This window comes from Lathamus discolor, chromosome 3 (assembly GCF_037157495.1).
Source record: "Lathamus discolor isolate bLatDis1 chromosome 3, bLatDis1.hap1, whole genome shotgun sequence".
NCBI classification, from domain to species: domain Eukaryota; kingdom Metazoa; phylum Chordata; class Aves; order Psittaciformes; family Psittacidae; genus Lathamus; species Lathamus discolor.
The window spans coordinates 81,167,331-81,180,253 of NC_088886.1; the positions used below are offsets into that span (position 1 = coordinate 81,167,331).

The 12,923-nt window shown below is 40.8% G+C and overlaps 2 protein-coding genes across 19 annotated transcripts in view; one reads left to right on the forward strand and one right to left on the reverse strand.

The window, feature by feature from the left end:
* The window catches only part of HYCC2 (hyccin PI4KA lipid kinase complex subunit 2), a 75,362-nt gene extending 69,786 nt beyond the window's left edge, over nucleotides 1-5,576 (reverse strand). For 6 of the 17 annotated variants that reach the window (XR_010610647.1, XM_065670029.1, XM_065670038.1 and 3 more), the window contains exons 1-3: nucleotides 5,078-5,129; nucleotides 4,480-4,523; nucleotides 1,931-2,032 (exon numbers count right to left, since the gene is read on the reverse strand). The gene's annotated coding sequence lies outside the window, so the exon portion shown is untranslated. Of the gene's footprint in view, nucleotides 1-1,930; nucleotides 2,033-4,479; nucleotides 4,524-4,632; nucleotides 5,133-5,284 lie in introns of those variants that run through there. The other 11 variants (XM_065670031.1, XM_065670032.1, XM_065670027.1 and 8 more) reach the window with 6 other exon arrangements.
* Nucleotides 5,257-9,152, forward strand: NDUFB3 (NADH:ubiquinone oxidoreductase subunit B3). 2 transcript variants are annotated; one of them, XM_065670041.1, is made up of 3 exons: nucleotides 5,257-5,505; nucleotides 6,863-7,010; nucleotides 8,904-9,152. In XM_065670041.1, the coding sequence occupies exons 2-3, from the start codon at nucleotides 6,865-6,867 to the stop codon at nucleotides 9,058-9,060; spliced, it is 303 nt and encodes a 100-aa protein (XP_065526113.1). In that variant the 5' UTR covers nucleotides 5,257-5,505; nucleotides 6,863-6,864; the 3' UTR covers nucleotides 9,061-9,152. The 2 variants fall into 2 exon arrangements, with proteins under 2 accessions (XP_065526113.1, XP_065526112.1); XM_065670040.1 differs by having other exon boundaries at nucleotides 5,262-5,488.
* Nucleotides 9,153-12,923: the final 3,771 nt, after the last annotated feature.

The following is a 12,923-nucleotide window of genomic DNA, read 5'->3' on the forward strand; positions in this document are numbered from 1 at the left end:
ACTAAATTAAAATATGCAGATTAGCTTAAAAGTTTTTATTAGACAAATATGATCCATGACCACATAATTTATTTTTCTTCAAACATTATAAATGAACATAAATGTCACATAACAAACGTGTAGCACACAATTTCTATCTTCTTTGGCTCTAAGGAAATCAGAACATTAAAAAGTTTGTGGCCAAATTCATAACATTTGACAGAAAAATATAACACTAACAGAAGAATGACTAATGGCCACGCAGCAATTTTCCTTACAATACAAAAATTTTACCATTATTGATAACCTGCAGCATGTGTTGGAACAGCTTGCAAACTGGGTATTACTTTACCCAGCCCCCAGTCATGGTTTGTATGTTCTCTTTTCTGTAGGATTGCTGGCAAAAGAGAATTGTGGTTTACAGTATGGTTTTACTATGTAACTATATTTTATTTCATCAGAAGTGCCCTTTACCTCTTGACCTTATATTTCAAGTTTAGGAACTGAAGTCTGAATTCTACACAAAAAAAGGAGAGCAATAAGTGACTCCATAAATCTCTCCTGTGACTAAAGTTAAAAGACATTTTAAATTATTAATCTTCTTATTAAAAGCATGAATTATCCAAGCCAAAGTGCAGAGAGAAAAATTCAACCAACTTGCTGTTTTACTTACTATTAGTTATACAAACAAACTTGGAGTACTTTCTTACTCTCAAAGAACCCTATCTGGGCACATACTGAAATATAAGAAATTCAGCTTAAACACAAGAATAAAATTATTTAGCATGAGGTATTTAACCACTGAAACAAGTCACCCAGAGAGGTCATGAAGTCTCTGGCTTTGGAGATACTCAAAATCCAACTGGACAGTGCCCCGAGGAACCTGTCCTAGCTGGCCCTGCTGTGAGCAAAGAGGCTGAACTACTTGATCACCAGAGGTCCCTTTAAACCTCAACCATCCTGAAATTCCATCTTTTAAAATCTCTGCTTCTGCCAAAGAAGACAACAGAAGAAAGGTTCAGGAAAAAATAAAACAAGGAATTATTCAGACAGTACCTGACACCTGCAAACCTTTTTTAAAGGCATCATCTCTCTTTTATAGTTGCCTTTACAGCCTACATGAAAAGTCTGAACAATTTGTACAACTCAGATGTTACTGTTTCCTTAGGCACAACTCTGCATAAAATTTTATCTACTTCAAGTAAGTAACTGCGAAGTAAACACTGTGGAACACAGCATTAAGTAACTCAAGAATTACTTCTCACAATTCTATTTGCAAATGACAATAACTGACTGAAGTCAAACTGTACTACTGATGACTGCCCCTGCTCAGATCAATTTCCCCCCAAAAGAGCCATGGGACTTCTTACATGACCATTTCTATGGCACTAATGTCCTTCCTAAAGAGTCAGCTAGGGAAGCATCCAGCTTCACTTCCTGATACTAGTTTGTATCTTAACATAAGGGAATAAGCATAAAGACAATGGAACCTAAAATTATTTTCTTGCCCAGACAAGTGTTTGAGTGAACACATTACCACAATCTTTAAAGATTCCAAACTCATATCAAACTGCCTGGGAAAGAACCAAACAGTTCTGCCCCTCCTTATACAAAAAATAGGGAGTATCATATGAAGTTCTCTCACACAACAGGTTCAAATCGGAATAGAAGAATGACTTATTCACACAGCACAGTAAGTATGGTGCCTATTGCCAGAAACAACGGTAGATGAAAAATTCACGCACAACTTAAAAGGGTTTAAAAATTATGCATATCCACGGAATAAAAATCTATACAAAACATCATCCCCACTGACAGACTGGGAGGGGTGACCTAAGGCATGACCCTACACGCTTGCCTAGAAAGAAAGCGTAAGAATAAAGCACTGACTGTCAAATACTGTTTAGCTGTGGAGACAAGCAGAACTTGAAATGATAGTCCTGTCACATACCAGGATCCCAGAGCTTTAACCTTCAAGAGAGAACAGCAGATTAGTCCAGTATGGCTGCTCCTGTGAAGAATGTTCTTCGAAGACTGTTGCGCCAGCACATTACTTTTCCAAAAGAGAGGTGAAACAGCAGTTTGAGATTGTGATAGAAACCATAAAATATTTAGCTCTCTAATGCCAAAGCAGAAAACAATTTGCCTCCCCACTTTTCATAGTTTTTTTTAAAACATCCAAAGAAACAAAGGTGGACTAAAGAAAGATCTTTTTCATCATTATTGTAATTAAAGCAGGACTGACCATTTCATTCAACTGACAGAAGGCTTCCAATGACTTACAAATTACTACTAATACAAATCCAGAGAAAGTAATGTGAAATTTCAGGCAAAAAAGATACAGTGGTTCAAATACATATCAGGACATGGGGGGGGGGGGGGGGGGCAGGGGGACGATACATGATGACAAAACACCACACACACAAACAAAACCCTACCCAAACTCACAAAAAGGCCAAAGAACCCCACAACCCTTTTTTGTCATCCCCAAACTGAAAATACTTCGAGTCACTGTCAGTCACACAGCTCTCTACTCCAGAAAACAATCATGAAGAGCATACCACTAAATACAGCTCAGTGCTAGAGAGAACATTATATGCACAGGCAGAAAAGAACAGAACCCATATGTATCTCACAAAGTGTAATCCAGAACACATATCAACACAAATTTCTGGAAACATGGGCTTTTGAAAGCTATTAAAGAAAGACCTGCCATCTTCCTTTAACCTAGAACATAAGCAGGAATCCCAGCTAATCATAGCTGGACACATGCTAACATAACTGTATTCTAGAACACTTAATCTTTTTGGTAATTGTCCCCTCCATGAATAGTACAAAAAAAAAAAAAAAAAGGCAACTGACTAAATCACAAAAAGTACTGATTATTTGTACAGGGAGTCCAAATGACCTTCCCTTCCTAAAGGTCATACAGCATTTTCTGCACAAGATGAAAATTCCTTTTCTTTATGTTAATTCCTTACACATACTATTAATTTCTTCAGGTTGACACTGTAATTATGGTGAAATTTCCTCTTGAAAACAGACTGTAGCAGGACTGTAACCCCCTTGAAATTATGCAGACTCACTTATTTGGTAAGAATACAACTTCAAAAAAGCTACCTATATTCCCAAAACGTCACATCCTTCATCTTTGCAATCTTATTTTTAAAAGAAAAGAGTATGGTCCATGCTGAAAGAAGAGGAAATTCAACAAGCAAAACATTAAGCAACCTCAAGCAATCTATCAACTGCACACAGTTTTTCCTATGAAGAGTTTTTACCTACTTGGATAGGGGGAAACAGCTACCAGAAACCTGGTTAAACCTTGAAAATGATAGCATATTTGAAGACAAATCTGACTGAATGCACTCCTCTGCTACAATTCTGCTTAGCCACAATAGGTCACACAAAGTCAGTGTTCTGCGATAAGAACTGAATACTATGTTGATAGACTCAGCAATACCCGTCAAGTATGGATTCATGCATAAATAATCAAGTCAAGCTTCCAAGCTCCACAAAGAAAACAAAACAAACAAACAAATCACAGATAAACCCAGGACTTTGTATTTTTCATTCAAAATATAAAACCAAAGTGCCTGGCATCCAACATGTCTATGAGTCATTGGAAATTTTTCTCTGAGAAAAATACTAACATTCCTCAGCAACGCTGGACTTTGAACACATACCCATTAACTTTCAGCTACACTAAGTAACAATACTTTGCAGGTATCTGACAGAACTTCATCCCTTATAAAACAGAGATTTAGGCACCTCACGAATAAAAAGCCCTCCTGCAATTCCACCCCACCCAATTACAGAAAAACAAATGTCGCTCCTCTCATTCTGACACTGCATCTGCAGAGATGAGACTGCTCTGAATCTTGTAGACTTTATCTTGCAGTGAAAACCATTCAATGGTGAAACCAGACAGAGGGAGTCTGGATTAAACAGATGGCACCCTATTCAGAACAGTTTCACTGTTAATAACATTATAATGGCATTCCCCTTTGGAACTCTTCTCATGCATTCCCAGTATCCCTATAAAAAAAACAAACCCTGAAACCTAGAAGCTTTACATCAGGATATTAAAAGAAAGAAAAAAAGGCACAACAGCCTATTCTAAAATTCAGCCAGCATAATCTATAGTGTTTATTCTTGTCCTTATTAAGAGCATCAGAAATTAAGATAACAGAGTTTGCATTTTGCTCTAAAGAAACAGCATTATTGATTCATCAACAATTGATGAATAATTTCAGCCTTTTAAAGTCACTGAGTAGTGAACTTCGAACAGCTTCTTTTCAGAAGAAAGGGTCTGTGTACTTAACCTTGGGGAAGATAAAAAATAACTGAATTATCCCGATACCAATACAAACCACACTTCACAATTACACAGGCACAGCATGCAAAATGCCGAGCTCCCCAGAGACAGGTGCCGAACGGAACCAAGCGACCTTCTCGTTCAAGAAGCAGCCGTCAGGAGAATTCTTAACTTCCACTTACCTTTCAGTGCAGTCCCAGGATCTCAGGACGTCTCCCTGCTTCTCCTACGGAAACAAAGAGCGATGCTCTTTTAAGATGTATCCACTGAACACCACGAGAGTGCTCCTTATGCCGGGGCTTGCGAGCACCTCCGATCTCCCCAAAACTTCTTACCCTGACGAGGCGCACCCCGAGGGCGGGCGGGCGGGCAGGCAGGCAGCGTGAGGGCACTGCCCCGGGCCCCGCGGCCGTTCCACCGCCCTCCGCTGTCAGCGCCGGGGGCGAGCGGGCCCGGGGCTTACATAACCGCCGGGCGGGGGTATGCTCCCCCCGCCGCCTGAGGGGAGAGGGAGGGGAGAGGGGAGGCCGAGAGCGGCGCCCCGGCGAGTGGCGATAGCGGGAGATGGGGGCGGGGGGAAACGGCGGCTCGCGCCCCCGCACGCACAGACCCCGCGGGCTTCCGTCTCTGCCTGCGCAGCCGGCAGCGACCGGCGGGCAACGGCAAACGAAGAGCAAGCAAGGTAGAGGGGCGCCTTGGTGCTGGTGCCGGCCCAGGCCCCGCCGCCCGCCGTCAACACCACCACACCACCCCCAACGGCTTCGGGACCGACTCCCTCACCCTCTTATTCTTCTTCTTTCTTCTCCTCCCCTGCCGCTGCCACCACCACCTCCAGCCACTGCCAACCCCGCAACTCAACAATACACCCGCCCATTGGGCCGCTCCCGCCCCCAACAAACCCCGCACTGATTGGCCGCTCTCTCCTCCATGTCTGTCTCCCTCCCCCTCTCGCCCAGCTCCTGAGCAACGCTCTTGTGCGGGACCTGCCTCGTTGAGCCGCGACGGGAGCGCTGCCAGCAGCAGAGGGGACAGCAAGAGCTCCGCTGCCTTCGCCAGGACATAGGAGGAAGCGGAACGGAAGCTGCCCGGAACCCTCGTGGCTGGTTACGCTTCCTGTAGCGGCCGGTCCTCTCACCGGCTTCCGCTTCCGGGTGACGGCTGCGTTCTGAAGGAGGGTCACAGAGCGGACAGGTACCCAGGGCCCGCCGGTGAGAGGGGCAGGGGGCGGGCCCGGGTGCCCTCTGGGATCTGCCCGCGGCCTGACCTCCTCGAGGGTGTGAGAGTGTGTGTGCGTGAGCGAGAGGGGAGGGGAGGGGAAGGGAAGGGCTGATGGCGGCGATGTCAGCTGCCCCGGGCGCCGTTAGACGGGCACCCTCCCCGTCCGGGCTACCAGGCCTCCGCGCTGGCACACTGTGCCCATCGCGGGGCGCCCTTTCGGCCCCGGTGGTGGCGGTGGTGGCAGAGGGTGCCCCCCCGGTGTTGCAGTGCAGCCTGTGCCCTCTGGTGCGCATGCGCGGATTCCCCCCCCCCCCCCCGGCCTTTTCGCTGGTGGTGTCTGGCGTTTAATGCGGTGGGAACGTCTCGAGTGATGTCTGTATTAGGGCTCGTCTTCAGGTTTCCTCCTGCAAGAGAATCCTCGCTGTTTGTCTCCATCGATTGGTGTCTTCAAGAGTTACAGGCTTTAAAGCTGTGTTCTCTGCACCATTACCTTCCAATCAATTCTTGCAAAAAATTAAGGACACTGAATCTGTTCTTTGCTACCAAGTATGTGTTAAAATGGCAAAGAAACCGACTCAAAGCGTCTCAGGTGCTTTGTGAAAATAAAGATTTAAAAGCCGTTATTTTCTTACAGTCCTTCATGATCACACTGAAAATGTTTTCCTTCCCATTTGCCTTGATCTCATTTTTAATAAGAACCTTAATATTTTCATAGTTCTCTCAAAGGTATACCTAAATAAAGCATGTACTTCCCAGCCTCATGAAATGCCTGGTAAGGTATCCTTGCCCTTAATTGCCACATATGTTTGACTAAATTGGAGGCAACTTAACAGGAACAGAGGAGCCAAGTCTTTGTTTTTCTTATGTTTTTCTTCAGAGCCTGGTGATCATAGCTCTGCCATACTCAAACTGGGTATTTCCAAACTGAACTCTGAGCTTTCTGATGTACTCTAGAAAGTCTGCAACTTGATGGGCCCTGGTGTTGCTAAAAAGCATTCACAGACACCAGAAACAGTAACTTTTCTGACACTTTTCTGGCAAGGACAATTTACAGATCTGCTTCATGAATGTAATGGTAGTGGTGACTTACAACACAGTAATACTGAAGCCTGCAGAGTTTGCTTTATTGTGCTTAATCATGAACTTCTGAAATGCAGCACAAAGTCTCTTAGCTCTCTGTTCTACACTGCACTGTGTACAGTGCAGAAGATGCTTTGTATGCAGTGTGAGTTGCTTTGGAATACTTCTTGTAACCTCCCTGGTTTTCCTGTAAAGCGTATTGTTCTTTACAGGTGTGTGAAAGTAATCTGTTATTGTCCAAGACATAAAAAAAATCTTTTCTTGTAGGTATGGGGCATGGAAATGAACATGGCCATGGCCACGGCCACAGCAAAATTGAACTCCCTGACTACAGGCAATGGAAGATAGAGGGTACTCCACTAGAGAAGGTCCAGGAACAGCTAGCTAAGCGGGGTCTTAGGGATCCATGGGCTCGGTAAGTGCAAGAGCCTCACAATTTTAATGTCATGTTGTAGTATCAACTGGACTGGGTCAGTGCAGATTATTCTTTACTAAAAATACTGAAAATGTGTCTAGAATACATTAGTCAGCACTTCAGTTAAGTTTTTATTTACTTTGTTGCATGGAGGTCACACCTTGCATCACCATCACCAGCCTCATTTTGCAAGGCACCCTTCCACTTTGTGATATTTCATGATGATACAGGCACAATGACCTCCTCCACCAAAATATGTAAGTAGTATTAGATCTTGCACACATGAGTAAGTCTATACCTTTTCAGCAAGTTGTGTGCTCAGATCTTGTTGAAGTTGATGTAATGTATGTTGCCTGTATTTTCTGTGGGAGTACAAGCAGTATTAGTTTTCATCCTTTTCTTCCTTTGCTTCAGGCAAAATTGTTGTAGGCTTATTCACTTTTTTTAAAAAACGAACAGTTTAACATCATATATCTAGTGTAAATTAATCTGACTTTCAGTGCATAGACCTCCAAGTTCACAAAGGGCTGCAAAACAGCAAAACGGAAAAGAGCTTGTGTAGTATTTGTTGCCCCTCCTAGATAAAAAAATTAATTAATGCTTCTCTGGTAAAAGAAGGGAATTGAGCCAATTACATGAAGAGCTGAAATAAGGAACAAAGTCAAACTCTCAAAGCATGAGATGATTCCTCCTGAACTTTTCAAATTCTATGTAAAGTAATATTCCAGTTCCATAGGACAAGTATTGTGCCAATCTTCCTTAACAAAGGAGAAATTAAAGTATGAAGTTATTTACTTCAGTAATCTAGAAAAAGATTGCATTATTAATATCTTGCAGTAGAAGTCTTGAAAACGTAACCCTCTCTAGGGTTCCCTTTTTTGGTATATTAAATTCCTTTTAACAGGGGATCAGCTTTCCACCTTTGTAGCAAATACACATTAATGTACATATTCAATATAGAATAAACTGTGTGAAAGATGTCGTATTTGGAAACCTAAGCCTGTAATTAGTACCCTGTATTAGCATCTAAAAGCCTTCATCCCCAGTCACAGAAGCCATTTGCACAAGGGGTTATTTATGAACATAAATATTTGACCCTTGTTTAAAAAAATCTGTATCTTCTCCTGAAGTGATGGTTCTGACTTTACTGCTTGTTTTTGTGCAAATGTTTTTTTCCTTTTCTTAAGGACTTTTGACTCCTTAAGAGACAAACTGTGCTTATCTCTATAGATTACACTGGTTATGCTACACATTAATACTTACAGGCAGTTATAGTAGTGACCAACATTTCAGTAACTACAGGTTGAAAACAGTAAGGCAAAACAGTGTAAGGTTCAAATAGTTTGTAGTTTAGTAGTCAAATACACTTTTTCCTTTTTTTTTTCTCCTAAAGTTTTAGTAGGCTTTTCTGATACCAATATAGTTCAGTGTTGTATTGTAAAACACAAAGTGCCTTCCCATTAGGATGTTGTCTATGACTTGGAAAAATAGTCCCTTTTAAGATTTAACTATGCCAGATACCATCTAGTACAGCGACTAACCTTTGCAGTCATTCCATCCCATGCCTGAGCTAGCAGGTTCTGATTTTCTTTCAAACAAGACTAAAAAGAGAATAGAATTATGGGGAGCTTACTACAATTATGTTGTTTGCTGCCATTACTTGTGTCTCAAATTATATGCATAAAGGGTTATAGTTAATAACATGTATTTTACATGTGGTGACTCCTGTTACTTAAATGATATTTAAGTGATAGAAATGTTACAGTCTCGGTGTGTATCTAGTTGAAATACCTTAATCTTTTCTTTTTTTCTTTCCCCGGTACAAAGATTCTTGTTAATGTTTATCACAATGGCTCCACTGATCTTACTCTTTTGATTTTATTTTTCTTTTAGTAATGAAGCCTGGAGATACATGGGTGGCTTTGCAAAACCTGTCACCTTAACAGAAGTCTTTACTAGGGGACTTAAGTGGGGTTTTGCAGCCTTCGTCATTGCTCTTGGTATTGAATATACTCTGTTTCCTCCAAAGAAGAATGGGGGCCATCACTGAAGATCAAATATGACAACTTAATTAGCTGAAACGTATATAAGCATGCGTCTCACTCTGTACTTATGCATATTAAAGACTATCACAGCGAAAAACGTGTTTCTTTGATTTTATTATATTTTTATGGAAGGATCAAAAAACACTGCTGGAGCAATTTACCTGACTTCAGTCAGGAGAAAAAAGGCCAAGACATACATATGCTTTTGGGTTTTCTGTACCATCCTTTAAAGAACAGAGCAAACTATCAGGCCAGCTCTTCTAAGCCCTGCAAATGTTTATTAAATGAAATTGAGAAGCATGTTGCTATTAAGAGGAAAAACTGTACTATATTAGTTACAGGTTTAATAATGATTATTTCCTAGTAAGTGGTAATGAATGAGTTATCATTTCTTAAAAGTATAATTTGTTACTGTCGTGGTTTAAGTCCAGCCACACAGTCTCTCTCTCATTCCCCCCTTCCTCCCTTCCCCGCTCCTGGAGGGATGGGGAGGAGAATCGAAAGAATGTAACTCCCACGGGTTGAGGTAAGAACAGTCCAGTAAATAAGGTATAACACAAACCACTGCTGCTACCACCAATAATGATAAGGGAAGAGAATACAACCACTCACCACCCGCCGACTGATACCCAGCCCGAAAGAGCAGCGAATCTAGCCCTTCCAGGTAACTTCCCCCACTTCTACATCCTGGGCATGACATGCTGTGGTATGGAATACTTCTTTGGCTAGTTTGTGTCAGGTGTCCTGTCTCTGCTTCCTCCTGGCTTCCGCTCCTCCTTGGCAGAGCATGAGACTCAGAAAGTCCTTGGTCAGACTAAACATTACTTAGCAACAACTAAAAACATCAGTGTCCCAGGCTGAAAGTCAAAACCACAGCACTGCACCAGCTACTAAGGAGAAAAATGCTGCTACTGTACCCATGACAGTTACTATTAACTCCTGTGCCTCTAAGTAAAAAGAGCCATTACCTTTAGCTGTAAAAAGTACCTGAAACTACTTCAATATATATGAAAATACTAAAGCTTATACTTAATCCTGTTGAAGAATTGGCAGCCACTATGCATCAAAATAATCTGCTATGTAATATCCAAAAATTATATTGCTACCACAATGCCACATTCACAAAACAGAGTAGAATGTAGTAGTAACTTGTTTCAAATTTCCTATTTTTTTCCTTAAATTATCTAGCAGCTTTTGGAGTACTTTAAAAATGCCTGAAATGGGGACTATAGTAGAAAAGGGCCTGTTTACAGTGTATGTCCTCTGCAGCAGTACAAATTAGAATTGGCTAAATATCCTATTGTAAATGTTGTTATGCCATTACTAATATAAGCTAAGGAGGACGTACTATGTATTTTTTCAATCCCAACAGCAGCCTGTCAGTGTCACTAAATAGAAAAGCACAATTAGACAAACAAGCGAGAATCTAAATGCCACTACTCAATTACCATAGTGTACTTCCGTGGTGAAGAAACTCTTGAAGTTATGTCACAAACTGCAGGTTTACGTATGATTTGAAAGTCCTACCAAACATAGCTAGAGTACTTGGGGTGGGGTGGGTTAATATATATAATTTTGCTCAGGAAGGCTGTGTGTGAATACGTAACAGGGCTTTATTTTTAGAGCCAATCAACATCTGTTACTGCGGGAGTGCAACTGCCCTGTTCGGTGGAATTTGTCACATCTGACATTGCTCCAGGCACTGTTCATAGGGCAGGCTTGCCTAATTCTTTCTCAAGAATCCCTATCCAATTGTATCATTCAATAAAAAAAAAAAATAAAATATCAAGAACCTACTGGTTAAGGTCCATTGCACAAAATATTTGTCCTTTAGGCAGCCCCACCCAGGATATGCATTTTCAAAGGCTAGCATTCACTGTTTGTTTTCTGTCTGACCCCAAGCCTAAACAACTGAAGATAACTGAATTTTAGATAGCTGTTCAGAAAAACAGATGTGGAGGATTTGTGCTGCTCACTTCAGCTGCTCTTTATAATTTGAATTTGACATGCAGTACTTGCATGCTGACTGGCTGCTCCCACACCCCAACTCTGTTTCAGCTGTTGCAGAAGCTTAAGACTTAAAAAAAAAAATTAGAAAACCTTTAAGCTGTAGTTGCCCCCATTTAGTTTCCTGTTAGGCAAGTTTGCTTTCGTGGTCTTCTTTATGAATACTTTTCATTGGATTTTGTTTGTTTGTTCGTTCTGCATCAAATTCTTCAGAGTCTAACGTAAAATTGCTGTAAGTTCCTATGAAATTAGTCTGTCTAAATAGTACAAGCCTGCCACTTCACTGATGTAGCAGCTCAGACACTAGCTGAAGAGACATTCATTCATTATTGTGTTGTCAAGCACTAGCAGATGAACACAGGTATGAAGTTACTGTAATCATATTTTCAGCTTACAGAACCTTAGCATGTTGCATAGCTTATTGAGATCGGTTTGGCTGCTGTGTAAACTAATGCACTCCTCAATAATTTTTGAAAACAAGATCATTCTATCAAGGCTACTGTATATGAAGAAAGTTAAGACTATCAAAATCTTACGTCTTCTAATTTCAGCTGCAGTTTCCAGAAAATTTACATGCAAGCAAGAAAACTCAATCTAATTTCCATAGATGCTCTGCTTTAAAGATTCTTCTTCTGTAAGGAAGATTGTGAGAATAAGCCTTATCAGCATTCTATATAAGCATTATATTGGGCATATTCACAGTTAAACAGATCAGTTTAGGCAAAATTCACAAATTTATTAATGAAGGTGCTTACCATTCACTGGTTTAGTAGCCAGATGGCAACCACTGCCTTAGTTTATGATAAATACATTTTGCCAGTATTGTAGAATATAAATGTCTCATTAATTATACATACAATATTGAAAATTTTTTACTTCACAGGTATTTTAACACTAATCCTGCCTGGGGATGGAGTATTTCCTGTGTATTAAAATAATAGTACCAAATCTGTCTTCACTGTAACCATAGCAATTACTATCTTTACATTGAAACAGCCTTTCTACCAGCACAGATATTTTATAGTGCAAAGAAAAGGGCCACAAACAGCAGTGGAACCTGCAGGTGAGGAACATACATGACTGTAACACCACAATCAGGAAGTTCTTTCTGTATCTTAAGTTCTGAAAACCGAACTGATGATGCTTCATTTTCTAAAATGCAGGTAGAAATCCCATCTCCATCGGTAGTCAAAGACCTGTTTCTGTTCACCTGCAAAGATACTTGTGATTTATCTATTGTTTTTGCTAATGCTACCTTTAATACTTACATCATTAGCATAATCTTCCAAATTTGTATATTACAGAGAAATAGCAAAATTATTCCAATACAGTAGTGACTACATTGCAGTATAAACTGGATGTCTCTGGAATTCCTATTTCAGGGCTTAACCATTCTCATCATGAAAGGCAGTTGCAGTTTAAATAGCAAACTGTAACTGTGCATTCGATATTAACCTGCCTTTAAATCTCCCCTGAAAACCTTCCTACAAAAATCTTTGTTGAGCTCTAAAACTACAAGCTTCTACCCCACAATTACATCTTTCCCAGATTAGTATTTATTAGCTAAGACTATTTACATCAATGCAAGTGCATTTTCTACATGCAGCTAGGAGTGTACGCCTCAAGGGGGTTTACATGGAACATACTCAGGACTCATGCTTGTCTTCCAATTAAGCTTACTGATTTCATCTTGAGTATCAAATCATGTATTGGTAGGACATGTATGACAGGGAACTGATTTTACAGGTGCTCTATACATTCTTTATTCTCATTTGTAAGCCAAATGGAAATCTGAAATCTGGAAGTCACATAATCCTTTTACCGTTGTTCCAATGGAAAATAAAAACCCTTTACAACAGTC